This window comes from Eurosta solidaginis, chromosome 5, assembly GCF_040869045.1.
Source record: "Eurosta solidaginis isolate ZX-2024a chromosome 5, ASM4086904v1, whole genome shotgun sequence".
In the NCBI taxonomy this organism is placed as follows: Eukaryota; Metazoa; Arthropoda; class Insecta; order Diptera; family Tephritidae; genus Eurosta; species Eurosta solidaginis.
In genome coordinates this window covers 79,710,082-79,729,269 of record NC_090323.1, presented here as the reverse complement: position 1 = coordinate 79,729,269, position 19,188 = coordinate 79,710,082, and the positions used below count along the sequence as shown (strand labels likewise).

General features: G+C 35.2%; 2 protein-coding genes across 3 annotated transcripts in view; one reads left to right on the top strand and one right to left on the bottom strand.

Annotated features, from left to right (window-relative positions):
* Window positions 1–335: 335 nt before the first annotated feature.
* Window positions 336–5,387, top strand: Uggt (UDP-glucose-glycoprotein glucosyltransferase). Its single transcript, XM_067791857.1, has 2 exons — window positions 336–754; window positions 821–5,387. The coding sequence occupies exons 1-2, from the start codon at window positions 502–504 to the stop codon at window positions 5,209–5,211; spliced, it is 4,644 nt and encodes a 1,547-aa protein (XP_067647958.1). The 5' UTR covers window positions 336–501; the 3' UTR covers window positions 5,212–5,387.
* Grx1 (Glutaredoxin 1) overlaps window positions 5,335–19,188 on the bottom strand; it is a 95,569-nt gene continuing 81,715 nt past the window's right edge. Inside the window, exon 3 of one of the 2 annotated variants that reach the window (XM_067791866.1) lies at window positions 5,335–5,596. In XM_067791866.1, coding sequence (XP_067647967.1) covers window positions 5,577–5,596 — 20 coding nt within the window. In that variant the 3' untranslated portion in view covers window positions 5,335–5,576. The remainder of the gene's footprint in view (window positions 5,597–19,188) is intronic. The other variant, XM_067791864.1, reaches the window with a different exon arrangement.

The window sequence follows — 19,188 nt, the reverse complement described above, 5'->3', positions numbered from 1 at the left end:
AAACTATATCCGCGCAAAACACTTTTACCCACAGTTTTTCTTGTGGGCACTACAAAATCATCAAACCAACAACAACCACATGAAATTTTTCAATTATGTTTGCAAATATCTCCGAAACGAAATAAAATTTTGTATTTCCGCTCTCGGATTCGTGGTTGTGAACTAAAGTAAAAAATTACCTTAGTGCCAATTCATACGCCATAAAAAACAGCTGATCTAATGTTTACATGCGCAATGCACAATCTTCTTGTGTGATATGTGCCTTGCGATGGCACGTTTACGCCCTAAACATGTATCGACAGATAAATTTATTGGCACGTTCAGCTCTGGCAGCTCTTTCCAGTGCCACATCAGTTTAGCATATGTGAAAAATTTTGTCCCGGCTTTCGTTTGTGGTAAATATATTTGTTAAGTGTTGCGAGAAACATAAATCGTAAAACCTATAAACCTTTGATAATTGAATGGTAGTTATGACATTGAAAGCTAATAATTAACTTCGAAATGTTAACAGCAGTTATCTGGCCGACATTATATTTGGTGTTGGTACTTCATTCGCTGTTTATTGGATGCATTGCCACTGATTTTACCCGAGTTCCATCTCAAAGCTTTCCCGTTACCACGCTTATAAATGCAAAGTGGGGACAAACGCCATTATATTTCGAAATCGTAGAATATCTGTCCGATGAAAATCCTGCGCTGTTTTGGGATTATGTGAAAGAGATTCAACTTGAACTAAAGTCTATAAAAGAATATGGTAAGTATTTCGTTTATTTATTTTATTCTGATATTAAAATTTTAATGACATGAATATTATTTTTAGCCTCTGAATCAAAGCAGTACTTAGCGGCGATCAATGTTGCGCGTAATCGCCTTAGTGTTATTCAACTACCATTGCTTAAATTAGTCGTTTCCTTACATAGTCTTACTCCGAGGATTCAAGCTCATTTACAAATATCTAATGAACTATATGCTCGATCGAGTTGTGAGTCGGATACATTTGCTCAAATTGGAGATAAAGTTATATGCACAATATCTGATCTAAAGCAAAGCCTAGGTTTAAACAATGGTTCACTTGATATAGTTACATACAGTTTTGACCACATTTTCCCAGGCTCGGAAAACAATACAAAAACTGTAATTCTTTATGGGGATTTTGCGACAGTAAATTTCTCTGCATTCCATGCAATTCTTGCAAATGAAGCACTCGATGGAAGAGCTCGTTACATTGCAAGACATTTTGTTTTGGAAAATGATATTCATAGACCTGTGCGGCTATCTGGCTATGGTGTTGAACTTCATCTCAAATCAACTGAATACAAAAGTCAGGACGATTCTCCGAAGACAAATGATGATAATTTTAAGAACGGCTCAGCGGATGACATAGCAATACAAGGATTTGATTTCAAATTACTCAAACGACGATTTCCTAATTTATGCCATTCCTTAGATCAGTTGCGCCATAATCTTTTAAAAGGCAATGAGGAAATATCTCAACTAAAAGCCTGGGAGTTTCAAGACCTTGGACTGCATGCAGCCGCGGCTATATCCCAAGTGCAAGGTGACGAAGCTTTACAAATTCTTCAGTTTATCGCTCATAATTTTCCAATGCAAGCTCGCAGCCTTCTTAATCATAGAATATCGGATGCTTTGCGTGCTGAAATCAAGCACAATATCGACGTATTTGGACGTAACCTAAACATTGTTCCCCCAGATGGAGCACTATTTATTAATGGACTATTTTTTGACGCTGATACTATGGATCTTGGGGCTTTAGTTGAAACATTGCGCACCGAAACTCACTTACTTGAAAGCTTACACCAAAATAATGTACGTGGTACTCTTGCGGCCGCCCTTCTTGCTTTAGATTTATCTGGCCCGTCAAATAAAGAGTTTGCAATAGATATCAGAGACACTGCAGTGATGTGGATAAATGACATAGAGTCGGATTCACAGTACCGTCGTTGGCCATCTAGTGTTACGGATTTGTTAAGACCTGCTTTTCCAGGAATGTTGCGGAATATCCGTAAAAATATTTTCAATTTAGTTTTAGTGGTCGATCCCCTAGATCCTAGTAGCCGCGGTCTTATCAAATTAGCTGAAAGCTTTGTAATACATCAAGCGCCAGTTAGACTGGGACTTCTATTTGATACCCGACATGCCGAAAAAGATACGATTAAGGACTATCATTCAATTGTGTGTGCATATAATTATGTAACTCAAAATAACGATGGGCGTTCAGCATTGAGTTTTTTAACAGACGTGTTCTCAACAGTCGATAATACAGAGAAGGTGCGCTACCAGCACATTCGAAGTCAATTGAAGAAAACTTATAATAACTTATCCGGTAGCAAAGTTGATGATATTTTAGGCGAGGATTCTGATTTTGATTATGGCCAACGGTTATCAAAAGAATTTATTGACCGTCTTGGTTTTGCGAATTCTCCCCAGGCACTGCTTAATGGCGTACCTATGCAACAAAGTCTGTTAACTTCGGATAGCGAGTTTGAAGAGGCAATATTTTCAGAAATTATTCAACAAACTAGTACTTTGCAAAAAGCTGTTTATAAAGGAGATTTAACAGACTCTGATTCGGTAATTGATTATTTAATGAACCAAGATCATGTAATGCCGCGCCTAAACCAACGTATTTTAAACAATGATGGGTCAAAGTTCCTTGATTTTACAGGAAATGAATACAAAGATTTAAACAACGTGATAGATCTGGTTCAACTTTCAAATCGTGATATGACGGCGACGTTATTAGCGAATATTAAATATTTTTGTGGGAAACACTCTACAGAAAGTATTGCTCATATTAATTTAAATTTTTTAACTATTTGGGTTATTGCTGATCTCGACCAGCCTGAAGGTCGTGAGTTATTAAGGAATGCACTTATTTATTTAAAAGCTGGAAGCAGTGTTCGTGTAGCCTTTCTACCGAATTCTGAAGGCTCTGCCTCCAACAATAAGAATAATATAAATCGATTGGTTTGGGCTGCTATACAAACTCTTCCCTCTATTGAAGCTACGGATTTGGTTTTGAAATGGCTTAAGACCCCGGATTTCACATCTGAAATTCCAGATGCTGTAAGTGATATTCTCCCTTCGACGGAGCTACATATTAAAATGTTGCGTGTATATATCCAGCGAGTGTTTGGATTACAAAAGTCAGGCCGTTTAGTAGTTGGAAATGGTAAAATTTTCGGTCCTTTGTCTAGTGAGGAACAGTTCACTATTGAAGATTTTGGATTGATTGATAGATTCAATGCCTTCCAATATGGAGATAAAATACGGAAAGTACTTCAACAAAATATTGGAAACGGTCAAGATGATGTTACCATAACTAGCGACACATTACTCAAACTCTATGCAAGCCTATTACCAAGACAATCAAAAACTCGGTTCAAGATACCGAATGATATTAAGAAAACAAAATCAGTTGTTAGCTTAACTCCGAAAGAATCGTTTCTACCACATTTTGATATATCCGCCGTTATTGATCCAGCATCTCGAAGTGCCCAAAAGCTAGCTCCACTTCTAATTTTATTACGAAACATTTTAAATTGTGAAATGCATATATACCTAACACCCGTAGGCCAACATAGTGATATGCCAGTAAAAAACTTTTATCGATATGTGCTCGAACCGGAGGTACAATTCAAACCGAATGGTGAGTTAGAAGATGGACCATTCGCTAAATTTACTGGTTTGCCTGTTAATTCACTACTAACTCAAAATTTGCATGTTCCTGAAAATTGGTTGGTAGAATCCGTTCGCTCTGTTTATGATTTAGATAATATAAAATTAAATGAAATTGGTGGTCCCGTTCATAGCGAATATGAATTAGAATATTTATTACTCGAAGGTCATTGTTTCGATTCAAATACCGGTGCTCCACCACGTGGACTGCAAGTGACATTAGGAACGCAAAATTCACCGGCTATTGTAGATACCATAGTAATGGCAAATCTTGGCTATTTTCAACTAAAAGCAAATCCTGGTGTTTGGGAACTACGGTTACGAGAAGGCAAGTCAGCTGACATATATGAAATAACCCACGCAGAAGGTCCAAATACGATTCACCAAAACCAGTTGACAAAAGTTGTGATTAGCTCGCTACGTTCACACGTAATTAAGTTGCGTGTCACAAAGAAATCTGGCCAACAAAATGCTGATTTACTGGGAGACGATGAGGATGAATCGAAGTCGGGTTTATGGAATTCAATTGCAAGTTCCTTTACCGGATCATCCTCTGGAAGTAAAGACGTTGACGCTCCTGAAACTATAAACATTTTTTCTGTAGCTTCTGGTCATTTGTATGAACGATTATTGCGAATAATGATGTTATCAGTTTTGAAACACACAAAATCGCCGGTGAAATTCTGGTTTCTAAAAAATTACTTATCACCTCAATTTACAGACTTCTTACCGTATATGGCAAAGGAGTATGGTTTCCAATACGAGCTTGTTCAATATAAGTGGCCACGTTGGTTACATCAACAAACAGAAAAGCAGCGGACCATTTGGGGATATAAAATATTATTTCTAGATGTTCTTTTTCCACTTAATGTGCGCAAGATCATATTTGTAGATGCTGATGCTATTGTCAGAGCGGATATTAAAGAACTATACGATATGGATTTAGCTGGTGCACCATATGCTTACACGCCTTTTTGTGATTCTAGGAAGGAAATGGAAGGGTTCCGTTTTTGGAAACATGGCTATTGGCGTAGTCATCTTATGGGTCGCCGATATCATATATCCGCCTTGTATGTTGTGGACCTTAAAAGATTTCGAAAAATTGCAGCTGGTGATCGTTTACGTGGTCAATACCAAGCTTTAAGTCAGGATCCCAATAGTTTAGCAAACCTAGATCAAGACTTACCAAACAACATGATTCATCAAGTGACCATTAAGTCATTGCCAGACGAATGGCTTTGGTGTCAAACATGGTGTAGTGATGATTCATTTAAAAGAGCTAAGGTAATTGATTTGTGCAACAATCCGCTAACAAAGGAAGCAAAACTTACAGCTGCCCAACGTATAGTGCCTGAATGGAAGGACTACGATCTAGAAATAAAAAAATTTATGGCAAAGATAGAGGACCACGAAAACAGTGATAATTACGTCCAGGTGAATGCTTCGTCAGAAATACATAGAGCTTCTAATGATTTGCAAAGAGATGAGAGCATAAATCATGGAGAATTATAATTTTCATTCCCTTTCTGTTTTATAATGGAGTTAAATATAATTAAAATATTCACATCTGTTTGTTATAAATATTTCAAATAAGTTTTTTTTTTTACTTAAAATGTAGTTATACCCCGATTAGTGTAAATTTAACGAAGATTATATTTTAAATAAAAGTGGTCATAATTAGTTTTAAATCTAGAACATATTTTAATTACAATTGTACTAAATCATACATTATTTTTTTTTACCTAACAATGTAAAAAACATGTCTGTGGACTAAAATTTTTTAAAACCATTTGAGACGTTATTAACTAAAGTATTTTTGAAGAGTCCCCTGTTCGTACATTTTTTTGACATCGGTCCCTCCGCCGATAAACTTTCCATCAACAAAGCACCTTGGCACCTGAAAAATTTTAAACGAATTTTATCAGATTAATTAATCAAGAACTATATATTTAATAGTAGGAGAGCTGGTAAGCATTCTTGAGCAGGTATTTGAGGCACAATGAAAAATATGTACAACGCTTTTTTATGGTATCTAAATATAGAAACGCAGAACTGGCTACGCGGTGGCGGGGCTGAAACAACCCTTGAACTTAAGAAACAAATTTATTTTTGTATGCTAAAAATGTTTTTGAAGCACTTTGAAAAAATTTTTTTGCATTCGCAAGCGTCGTATGGCAAGGTGCTTAAAAGAGCCCTTATACTGCCAGGTTGTCTAAAATCACTTATTCAATTCCGTTATTTCCAGAAATTTAAATTTTTTTGTTTTTTAATGGCACCACGCCAGGCACAAAATTGTTAATATGTATTTGAAAATTCGATATATGGCCACAATCCCGTTATGGGTAAAAGCCCCGTTCGTATATAAAACTCGTTTGGTTTTTTTTTATGGCACCACGCCAGGTGCCGTTAGTTCATGTTACAATATCCCGTTACATTATGTTAGGTATATAATAAAGACCTGCAACGAATCATCCATTCGGCGTTTTAAGCCACTCGCAAAAATCGTTGATTACTAGTCTACACAACAATAACTCGTCATATGAGCCGAACAGCTTGTAAGCAACGACCGAAGCGAATCTCACTGCACTGTAGCGATGAGAAATGCGCGTTTGTTTTTGTGGCACATTATGCATTTAACTCGAAAGGCAAATGAGTCGACTGGCAATTGAGTCGATTGACAATTGATTCGAAAGGCAATAGTATAATATTCAACTACAAACTTATATGTACGTGTATTTCCTAATTTTTTACAAAGTGTTAAATGTATGATTCAATTTCGACAAAGCGCAATATACGGTTATAAATAAATCGAGTTTTAGATGATTTTACAACAACAATAAACAAACTGGCTATTTCTAAAGAGACATAATTTTTGGATAATTCGAACATCGTTTCGTAAATTTAACACTTTTTAAAAAAATTATGTGTAGTTAAAAACAGAAGAGTTTTCTTAACTCAGGTACATTTGTACTTATTTTTATTTCGTATAATGTAAGTAGGTACATTTATGTTTACAAGTAATTGAGCATTAGGACACTTCCTGATTCCTCATAGAAAAAAAGATCAAAATCAAAAAAGAATATTTGCTTTATAAATGAAAAATTAGATTTTTTCGGTATTAAACAAAACAAAATAGAAAGGAATTTCATAAATATATAGTAATATGGCATTAACTACTAATACTACTAAATGTACTAATTCAATAATTTAATGTCCATATTATTATGCAAAAACATTATCTGATGTACCGAAAACGAGCTGCAACCGATCGCACTCTGATATCTGATCGCTTTTCTGCTATTAAGTGCCTAGCTTTGGAAAAAACTCTTTCCGAAGCAGCACTGCTGGCTGGAGTCGCTAATGAACTATTGGCTACTTTATAAAGTAAAGGAAATTCTAATCGATGAAGGTGCCACCACTGAATCGCATTGAAGTCGTCATAATACGTGACATTAGTGGACTCGTATTTAACTAGCTCATTAAATAGAATATCGTCCCATTCGAAACTTGAGTTGTCTGTAAAAATACGTTAAAAAGCTGGGATTTGCGAGTAGGAGGATTCGCTGATGTACTATGTTCGTCCTGGTTGGCAGTTTCATTGGCGTATGTAGTTTTACATTTGCGTTCTGCATTCAGTTCTTATAAGAAACTTATCATTTTCATTAAAAAATATTAACTTTTTAGTTGGGGGGAACAAGAATACCGCTATTTATGATATATGGTAAGATTTTGCAAAACAGTGGTGTCCAACATATCACTCAGCTTGCCCTTAAATTGTTTCATGAAGGATAAGTCAGTTTCATTTATTGCGCAAATACCTTTCAGTCTGTAAGCATGAGGAAGAACCAAATGCAGGGTTGGATAATTTTCACCATCTATCTCCTTTGATGATTCTTCGAAAACCTCTAATACCTTCAAAATTTCCTCCACGTATTTTATGTTAATACCATTGAGTTTGGACAATTCACGCTTTCTTTGCAATATGCTATTAATTTCCGTCCAGTTTTTTTTAGATTGAGCTAAGCATATAAAATACAAGGTTCCATATTGTTGGTGAACAGCTTTTAAGGGTTGATTGTAAGTTTGAATTTTACCAGATTTTTTAAAATATTTTACGAGTTTAGTAGCTTTATCACATATGTCATCCAACTCAGGTACAGGTTCAACAGAATCTTCCAACACATTATTTAGCAAATGGGTAATGCATGAAATATTTGCATAGAACTTAAAAGCCTTCTTCATGTTTGTTCCCCTATCAGTTACAAATGTGGCATTTTCAACAAGTAAGTCATGGAATTTTAATATTTTCAGCATCTTATGTTGAATGTTTTCCCCTAAAGAAAGAATTGACTGTTACTAATGTTTTTCTGAAGTGCCTAGCCAAAGATTAATGTTCCGCCAAAGTGTAGTCAAAATTTAAATATTTAACTTTCATTTTAAACTTTTAAACAGTGAAATTCAATAATGCACTTTTTTAAAAAATTTTCGAAATATCAATTTTCAGATTTATCACATCCTCTCATACAAAAAAATGTTTATCTCGGGACCTATGAGGACGTACTGTTTAGAATTTGGCAACAGCATCTTTGATATTGGTCCCATAACATGATTTTTTTTAAATATGCGTATTTTTTTTATTTAAATGTAACTACGAATTTTTTACCGATTTTTGCTAAATATAACTTTTTCGCAAAAACATAAAAAATCATCCCAATTCTAAACGAAAATTCCGTGCGAGTGAGGGTTGTATAACAGTACCAAATCTCCCTCCAAGAAACCTTCCGAATTATTGTTCTCATCGTACCTGCGTTTCAACTTACTACTCATTATCCTAGATCGTTCCTCGCACTCTGTTGTTTGGCCAATGAAGAACTACTTCACAGAGCTTGATCTTGACGGATTGACTTTGCATCATCAGTATCGTCTTGACGTTTCACAACAGTAGTGCGCGCTGGCTTGGAACCACCCTTGCAATATTTCTGGAAAATTCTTTCGTCGTTTTAGTGCGTCCATTAGGGTTTGTCAATGCCAGTGTTTTTCTCGCAGGTACCTTTGGTTTTGATTTATTTGGCCCATTCGATTCATCAACATTTACCTTTGATTTTCGTGGTCTTTTTCGAGTCTTCTCCACCAGTACTCGATTACTGCTGAACCCTTTCTCCAAACTAAAGTTATGTGGTACATCCTGATTCTCATAACGCATAACCCTCTCTGCATATCGATCTTGATGTCATGGTCAACTAAGAAGTCCACTCCCAATATGACTTCATCAACAATCTCCACCACAATGAATTTGTGTAGAACCATGACCTTCCCAATGAAGACTTCACATATCACTTCTCCCTGGACTTGGTTATACTCGCCTGTGACCGTACGCAACCTCGTTCCAGGTAACAGTTTTACTCTCCTGTTGACTAAATCAGATCGAATCAAGGAATGAGATGCGCCCGTATCTACAGTCAGTACACGCTCCTTGCCATCCACATTCCCTGTGATGGTAAGACTGCTTGATTTCCTTCCAATTTGCGACACAGATATCACAGGACATTTAATAGCTGGGCAAGTTTTCGATCTTTACATCTGACTCGCTCTTGCTTATCTCCTCCAGCTTTGCGTTTACGGCCACCCAAGTTGGAACTACGAGGACCGGTGCTGCAATGACGAGCAATGTGACCTGGGTTTCCGCACTTCAAACATTTGATTGCACCATTATTCTTCTGTTGTGTTCCTTTTAAAGCTTCTAAAATTGCGTTTACCCACTCTGGCCTTTCTACTTCCACACGGCGTGCTTTGAAAACTGGCTTTCACAGAAGCGCCGCTGTTTCCCGAATCAAAGCATGTGATACCGTTTCCGCGAATGTTGGCTTTGGGTTTGCATATGTAGCTCGCCTTGTTTCGACGTCCCGTATGACCTTTATAAAGCTCTGAATCTTTACCATTTCAGTGTATTCCACGTGTGCGCCCGCATTCGCTAAATGTGCCAGCCTTTCAACATCCGACGCAAACCTTGCAATGTTTCACCAGACCTCTGGAAGCGGTTCAGTAACTCCATTTGGTATATCTGTCTCCTATGCTCAATTCCGTATCGTCTCTCTAGAGCGCCCATCAATGCTTCATAACAGTTACGTTCGCCCTCTGGAATGGTTTGTAAAATATCAGCAGGCCCTTTCAATGCCATGAACAGTGCAGCAACTTTATCTTCAGCATTCCAGTTTTTCACTGCTGACGTCTTCTCAAACTTAAGCTTGAATACCTGGAAAGGAACAGAACCGTCAAAGAATGGCGTTTTTACATTCGTATTAGACGTTGAAGTGACTGGGCGGTTCAATTGTAATTCATGGATCCTATCTTTCAAAGCATCCATCTCTGCCTCTATTTTATCCTGTCGACCACTGAAGCCTTCATGAAACTGGGTTAGTTTTTCTTCCATATGCGCTGCCAGTTTAGATGATATACGGACTTCCTGCTCTTCTAGTTGTGTGGAGATCTGAGATGATATCTGTGCTGAAATTTGTGCCGACATTTCGGAAATAAGCGTCTCCTGTGCTTCAATCTTAGATACTATTCGTGTTTCTTGGGATTCCATCTGTGATAACATATACGTTTTCTGTTCTTCCAGTTGAGTTTCCATCTTGGATGTTATGCGTTTCTTTTGCGATTCTAGTTGGGATGATATATTTGTGATGACATTTCGGTTATGCGTGTTTCCTGGGTTTCCATTTTTGCCGATATCTGTGATAACAAAGCCAATATCGCATTATTCTCGGCGCTTGCGACTGGACTCGGACTTCCGTTCTTCTCTTAAATTTTTGTTGTTGTCTCGTCCCCATCAGGATGAAAGACATCATCGTCCACATTAATTCCTTCCGACTCCATAGATCTTATTGCCGGTTGTATTCAATCCACGGGCTTCCAACTCCTTTTTAAGTTGCTGTATCCTTAATTCACTTAACTTTGCCATGTCCAAGTTTTATTCGAAGTCTTTGGAATTTCTTCAACAATTCCTCTTCTGACACCAATTGTAACGAATTTAGTGCAATTCCTCTTATTTGCAACCTTCTACTAATGTTCGAATCACTAAACTGTTGAATAAATAACTCCACTACTTAATAATGCAAAATGGCCTTTATTAAAGTACTTAACAGTAACACTTATACTTCGCAACTAATAGATTGCTTAAATCAGACTGATTGTCGTGCCTCTACTGTTGCTGGCTTTTATACTGTCCGGTTCCATCGCCGGCATATTTCTAGGCACTTTAATTTCCAGAACTTACTAGTTAGTTATCAGCTATAAATTTCTCAGCTATAACTACAGATACACAATTTTTATAGCTTCTCTCATAGCCCTTGCGCGTGTATATGTGAGTAATACTTGCACACTTATTGCATACTTTCATGAGTATCTCCGATATATGCATGTGGTTGTGCGTTGCTTCTCCGCTGCGTGTACGTACATATGTGTAGACATAATGATTAATTTGGTTATGTGCATACGAGTCACTGCTTAGTATCGGCTTAGAGATGATAGTACTCCTTAGTGTTGCTAGTATTCGTCACAATATTTTAGACCATACGTTTATGGTAGAAAATTCTTAATCAAAACAGACCATAGACCCTTAAAATTTCTATTTTCGATGAAAAACCCTTCATCAAGTTTATCTCGAATCAGGTTGGATTTGGAAGAGTATGATTTCGAGGTGGAGTATATAGCAGGAAAAGAAAATTATGTAGCAGACGCACTATCACGCATAGATATCAAAGACATAAAAGAGATATCAATAAAAGCGTGCAAAATATTAAAAGTTACGACTAGATCAGAAACTAATAAGAATTGCAGTAATAAAAATGAAGAAAAAAAAGTCACAATGAGAACTCTGAGCGCTAAATAAATGTGAAGTAAAAATACTAGTCCAGCTTGTTTTCGATCCTCCGAAATTATATTTCAAAAAAGGAAAGAAAATTGGTAACGAAATTAATATAAAAACCTAGTTGTCGAGGCGAAGATTGACTTAGGCAAATTCTTTACCAGGCTTATGGAAGAAGCCGGCAATTTGGGAATTAAAAAAATACAGTTGTCCTTAGGAGACAAATTGTTCAATTATACTCGAGTAGACACATTTAAAGAAATAGGTACCAAAGCTCTCAAAAATTTAATTATAGCATTAACTCCGGAGGTTATGCATGTGACAAATAACGAAAAAATTAAAGAAATTCTTCATAAATATCATGACGATCCTGTTTTTTGGTGGCCACCCGGGAATAAATCGCATGACAAACAAAATAAGACAAATATATTATTGGAAAGGAATGAAAAATCATATACGAATTTATATTTAAAAAAGCGTACATTGTAATAAAAATAAAATAAATAAAAATTTGAAAGAGCCTATGATTGTAACCGAAACGCCCACAAAAGCTTTCGACATAGTACAAATCGATACTATTGGTCCTCTTCCCATGTCAGAAAACGGAAATAAATATGCAGTCACCATAGTATGTGACCTGGCTAAGTATTTGGTTGCAATACCAATACCTAGCAAACATAGCCAAAGCTATGTCTGAGAATTTTATCCTAATTTATGGGTGCATGAAAACAATAATAACGGATACGGGAAGCGAATACAAAAATGATTTATTTGAAGAAATATGCAAGCTTCTAAAAATAAAACATAAAACTTCAACACCCTATCACCATCAAACTTTAGGCACAGTGGAACGTAACCACAGACCATTTAATGAATATGCGCGTCCATACATATCCATTGATAGAGACGATTGGGATGAATATCTCAGATATTTCTCATATTGTTACAATACAACACCCTCCACAGTTCACGGCTACTGCCCTTTTGAACTAATTTTTGAAAAAACAGCCCAGACTTACGAATTTTTACAAAACAACACAGTTAGCCCAGTATATAATCATGAAGCTTATGATAAAGAAATTAAATAGATAGATAGATAGATAGATTGATATTTATTATTAATATGTTTACATATTTTTTGATTTCACAACAAATTTTAAATATCACAAATTCATTTTCAATTCACAGACGTGTATGATATATATATATATTAAGTAATAAAAAGTAAAAAGTAATAAAAAGTATTTTAGCCTCGAATAAGATCTATACATAGCCGTTTAAAATTCATAATATTATTATCTCGTTTGATAAAATCAGGTAACGAGTTAAATATGTTAAGGCCCTTATATAATAATGTGTTTTGGGCTGCAGTAGTCCGCTGTAATCCTAGTCGAAAGTCATTCGCATTCCGCACAGCATATTGGTGTGTATCTCTAACATACTGAATGCAACTTGTTAAATACATCGGCGCCCTGTTCTGTTTAATTTAAAAAATCATTATTAGTGTATTGAGCATCAGTTTTTGCTCAATATTTAGCCATTTCAATGTTTCAAGCATGTGACTTATTGGGGTGTATTTGTGGCATTTTATTATTGATCTCATACATTTGTTTTGTAATTTCTGTATCCTTCCTATTTCTGATTGGTTACAAGATGTGTACAGAATTGTGGAACAGTATTCAAAATGTGGCTTTATGATTGTATTGTATATTTTTATTGCTGTTAAAGTGTCTAATTTATTTCGTATTCTTCTAAAGAAGTAAATCTTTTTTGCAGCTTTTTTACACAAATAGTCCTCGTGATTGTTAAATTTGAGCTCATTGTCTATTATTACACCTAAGTATTTCATATTGGTTACTTGCTCAATACTAGTATTATTTATCTCTAAATTTATTTCGCTATTTGTATTTATCACCATTACTTTTGTTTTCTGTTCATTTAATTTGAGCCTATTCATTTTAAGCCATTTCATAATTTCATCTATATCACATTCTAACTTTCGTTTACATTCTTCCACTGTTTCTGCTTCTGTATATACCAATGTATCGTCTGCATACATTACCAATTTGGATTTTGATATCACTTTTTCTATATCATTTATGTAAATTATAAACAGAATTGCTCCCAGAAGAGATCCTTGGGGCACCCCTGTATTCACACATGAAAAACTTGATTTTGTGGATTTTAATTTTGTTTGCTGTCTACGATTTGTAAGGTAGTCCTTAAACCAAAGTAGCTCTTTTCCTCTTATTCCATACATATACAGCTTTTTTATTAGAATACCTCTGTCTATTGTTTCAAATGCTCTTTTAAAATCAAGAAATAGAGCTGCTATTATTGTTTTTCGTGGACGCTTCTTCCACTCACTTACGACGAAGTTTATTGCACTTTCACATGAATGATTCTTACGAAATCCGGACTGGTTTAGAGACAGTATATTATTAGTTTCTAGGTACGTTTGTAGTTGATTTTTCACAACACTCCATTATTTTTTCAAATATCTTAAGAGTATTTATTGGACGAAACTCTTCAAATTTTTTTTGTTTTAGCGATTTTTTCAACTGGCATTACCAATGAGTCCTTCCATTCATTTGGGAATACTCCGCTCATTAATGAATGATTTATTAACTTTGTTAAGAAAGGCCCAAGTACATTCCAGTTGTCCAAAATGATCTTTGGGCTCACATTATTCGAATCCTTTTTGTTCTTAAGTTTTTTACAAATTGCCTTTAGTTCGCAAATTTGTATTTCTTTAAAATGAAAGGTTTCAGGACAATGATCAATATTGTTAATATATATTTCTTTATCAATTGACTGATCTATTAATTCTATGCTCTCAATGAAGTATTTATTGAGCTTATCAGCTATTTCATTTTCATCACTTATTTCTTCGTTTTTATAAATTATAGAGCTTATTTCTTTTACATATTTGCTAAGTATTAAATTTTTAAGTATTCTCCACATTTCTTTTTGATTTGTTGCGCTATTGATTTTTAGCTTAAAGTATTTATTTTTTGCCTTTATTATCTCTTGTTTGTATGTTTTACATACACTTTTATAAATTAACCATGAATTGGTATCGTCCATTACTCTCACAGCTTGGTATGCTCTAATTTTATTTATTTTTAGCTTCTTTAACGTTGAGTTAAACCATTTGTTGCGACTTGAGCTATTTATAATCGTTCTACTTCTCGTATTAGCTACCACCAAATCTTGTATGCACTTTTCCAGAATAACAGTGTTTTCATTTACATCATATGCGTTACTATGTTTTAGGTTTTTGTTTAAAATCATTCTATTAAATTCATGCTGGTTTTAGTGGAATTATTCAATTACTTTGTGCTTTGGTTTTATTACACTTTCGCGGGTAGGTTTTTCTATAACTATCGACTCATGATCTGATATTTTTAGAGAATGTTGCACTGTTACTCTCAGATTGTGTATATTCGTTAAAACATAATCAATCAAGGTTTTAGAGTTTCTAGTTATTCTAGTACTCTCGTTCATTTTCTGCATTATACCGTTATCATTAGTTATTTTTTCTAATTCTCGCTTGTATAAACTATCTTTCGACCAGTCAATGTTAAAGTCGCCTGCTATTATAAAATCTTTACTTATTTCCGTTATTGTTTCCAGTTTATCTTGAAATGTGTTGCAAAATTCACGTTCCGAGCTATTTGGTGATCTATAAAGCCCCATGATGTACAGCTCGTTGTTATCAACGATGCATTTTATTGTTAATGTCCATATTTTCATATCACTGACTAGACAGTCTACAATATTCGCTTTAATTTCTTTATGCGTGTATATAATCACGCCACCTGTTCTTCGAGAGCTTGATACACACTGAAAACTATTGAAATTTTGTAGTTTTATTTCACTAAGTTCTATGTCTTCGGTTACATGAGTTTCCGATAGAATTATTATATCGTATTGATGCTCTTCTATAATGTGCTCTAACTCCGCTTTATTATTTATAAGTCCTTGTATATTTGCATAAAAAAGTATTATTGACTTTGATTGCTAGTAACCATTTTTTCTCCTTTTAGCTTCCAGTTTATTCACATATAGTGGACAACTTTTACTAAATGTCACGTGATTAATGTCCACATCGATATTTAGTCTTTCTTTCGCACGTATGCAGTTAATACATTTATTTGTTAATTCTCGGTTTCAATCCCTTGAACTATGTTTTTCTAAACATTTCACACAGATTTCTTCATTTTTACATTGTGCGGCTTTGTGGTTGAATCCTCTACATTTATAGCACTGTTGTACCTCAAGGCCATCAAAAACTACATTTTTCCCAACCTATATTTACTTTTTCGGCGGCGATAGTCTTTTGGAACGTTTCCGGATCTGCTTCGATTAATGCATTGTAGTATATTACATTGAGCTTTTTTGTTTCATACTGTTTTAAAACTTTCAGATTTCCATCCGCAATGTAAGTATTTTGTTTTTTTAACATTTCAATTATTTTTTCATCTGCATGTTTAAAGTTCATCCTCGATATTACAAATCTATGAGACATAACTTTGGGTATTTTTACTTCATATTTTTCACCAATACGGTCCTCGATTGCACATTTTATTTTATTTCTTTCCGTGTCGTTTTCACTTTCGATTAATATCACACCATTTGCTCTAGACTGTACATTGCTTATTTTCAGTTCTTTTGGATCAACTTTTTCATTTAAATCGGTTTTTGTGTGATTGCTGTTTTGTTTTGATTTAGGCTTTATTATTAAAGGCACTTCTTTTCTAATATCTGGCATCACTCTCTTATCTTTTTTAGTACTTCAGCAAATGACATTTGTTTGTTGGCGGCCTTCGTTTTACCGACTAACTCTTTTATTTCTTTTTGTGATTTCTTATTCTCTTCGCTACTATTTTTAATTTCACTGCAAATTTTCTCGCTGTCTTTCTTAAATATCTCCGCTACATCTCTTATTTTCTTTACTTCACTTATATTTACTACACATTTTTCTTGCACCTTTTGCATTTCTTTTATTCTCTCGCTAAATTTAATTTCAATCGCCTCTAATAATTTTTTTATTTCATTCTCGTTATGTTTAAGCGCCAATTCAAATTCACCTTTGTACTCTTCTAATAGGGCACCATTTTTGTTTATCACTGCTTGCATGTTTCGCATTGCAGAATCTATACCTATTATATATATATGTAACGCAGTCGTCACACATAAATCTTAACAATTTATTTTGATTTAGCACAGTAGATGCATATTCATCTAAGCCACAACACTTTGTTTTTAGGTGAAAAATCTTCCCGCAAACACCATCGCACCGTATTCCAGTTTCTCTGTTAATTGCTAATTTGCACTTATCACACGACATTTTTATTTTTGAGCTTTCGTGTATATTTGAATTAAAAAACAATTCATTGCTCGCTCGCACGTATTATAGTGTCTAAGCAAAATCAAAATATTGTTTTACTACTGCACATAAACCATTAAATTCAATTTATTTACAAATATCGCACGGAGCTAGTTAGATACACGTCCGAACTCGTTGAAATCAGGTTACAAATAGCACAACAAAGAGCTAATGGATTAGTACAAGAAGCTAAGGAAAGGCAAAAGTACCATTATGATAGAAATATTCAGAGTAAGGAAATAAATATAGGAGATTTAGTGTTAGTAAAAAATTCAGCAGGTCATAAGTTAGATAATAGATACAAAAGGCCCTACAGAGCAGAAAATATCGGTAGCGAAAATAATTACACTTTAATCCCGTATAGAATAGGAAATAATGATAAGCAAAAATTTTCCAATAACATAGAAAATAGCGATTTCATAAACAATAAGAAAATAATAATACACAAAAATAGACTTAAATTAATAGAATAAGAAAATTTTCAACTTGTAAACATAAAATACAAAATATAGAATTAATTTACTTACATTTAACTAAATAAAACTTTTAATTAAAATAGAATACTCATGCATTCGCCAAATGCATAAGCATTCTAAAAAAAAAGAAGGGAGATGTAGTGTAAACAGCCAACAATTGCAATGCCAAAACGTGTAAACCACCCTGTGACAAAATGTGTCTAAACTTTAATTCACACAAAACAGCGCATTTTTTAATTGTTGCTGATAGCGCAATTCCCACTACTTAATACATATGTGTGTGTACCGTGCGACTAATCCAAATTTGCGTTTCACATTTATTTAGGCAAATTTGCTGATACTGCATTTCCCACAGACGTCACAAATCAACACAAATATGAAGATACATATTTGTGTCGATTTGTATGTAGATATGTAGGTATGTAAAGTTTAAGTAAATATGTATATAAGACTATGTTTAGTATAAATTGTGTAGTACCGTGACGTTCCCAATTGCTACTTCACATGCCACTTCTCCGAGGACCTTTCCTGTGGCAGTACGCAATCTTGCTCCATGCAGTGGTCTTATCTTCTTGTTGACTAAATCAACGGTTGAGTGGGTTTGGAAATTTGGTCATCTGTTTCAGCTTTGTGTTTAAGACCAGCCGAGTTGGAACTACTTGGACCGGTGCTGCAATGACGTGCAATGTCACCTGGGTTGCTGCACTTTAAACGTTTGAGAACTCCAGCGTTTTTCTTTGCGATCCCTTGAGTGCTTCCAAAGTTGTGTCTATCCAGTTTGGCCTTTCTACTTTCACACGATGAGCTTTGTGAGGAAGTTTCCTGAGTCAATTTTTGGTACCATTTCTGCGAATGTAGGTTTTGTTTCAACATCCCGTATTCCATTGATAAACCTTTGAATCTTTACCTTTTCGGTTTATTCCACGGGTGCGTCCGCTTTTGTCAAATGAGCCAACTTTTCAACATCCGAAGCAAACTCTTGCATAGTCTCATTAGCTTTCTGGTGACGGTTTTGCAATCCTGTTTGGTGTATCTGCTTCATGTATTCGCTTCCGTATTGCCTTTCTAGAGCGCCCATCAATGTTTTGTAGTTGTTTGGTTTCCCTCTGAAATTGTCCGTAAGATCCCAGCAGCAGGTCCTTTTAACACTACGAACAATGCAGCAACTTTATCTTTGGCATTCCAGTTGTTCGCTGCTGACGTCTTCTCAAATTAGAGCTTACATACCTGGAAAGGAACAAAACCATCAAACGTTGGGGATTTTACCTTCGGAGAAGATATGGAAGTGATTGGACGGTTGAATTGTACTCCGGAATAGCATCCTTCAAGTATCTGCGATGACAGTGCCGCTCGTATCTTCCATTTTTATCCAATGTCTCGTCCCCATCAGGCACATACTCCTCCACATTAATTCCTCCCGACTCCATAACCTCTTGAAGTCGTGCTTGAAGTTCGGATTTATTACCCTTTGTAGTCAACCCACGGTTCTCCAACTCCACTTTGAGCTACTGGATCTTTAATTCAATTAATTTTCAAATATTCAGTATAGAAAAATGTCTTTTTACATTACTTTGCTAGTAGTACTTCACAACTAGATTGCTCGCGTACTGCACTGATAACGTGTTAGAATCAAACTGACTGACTCTTCTTCAGCTTGCGCCGCTTTTATACCCTCTGATGCCTCGTTCGCCTACTTGCCCCAGTGTCTAGACCTTCTCGAACAGTTGCCTATTTATTTCTCATTTCTTTGCTCA

What these genes read in the sequence shown, in the direction of transcription:
- Uggt (XM_067791857.1), top strand. Translation starts at nt 502, where the DNA reads ATGTTAACAGCAGTTATCTGGCCGACATTATATTTGGTGTTGGTACTT. An exon ending in AAAGTCTATAAAAGAATATG is followed by an intron (nt 755 to 820) that starts GTAAGTATTTCG and finishes TATTATTTTTAG; the next exon opens with CCTCTGAATCAAAGCAGTAC.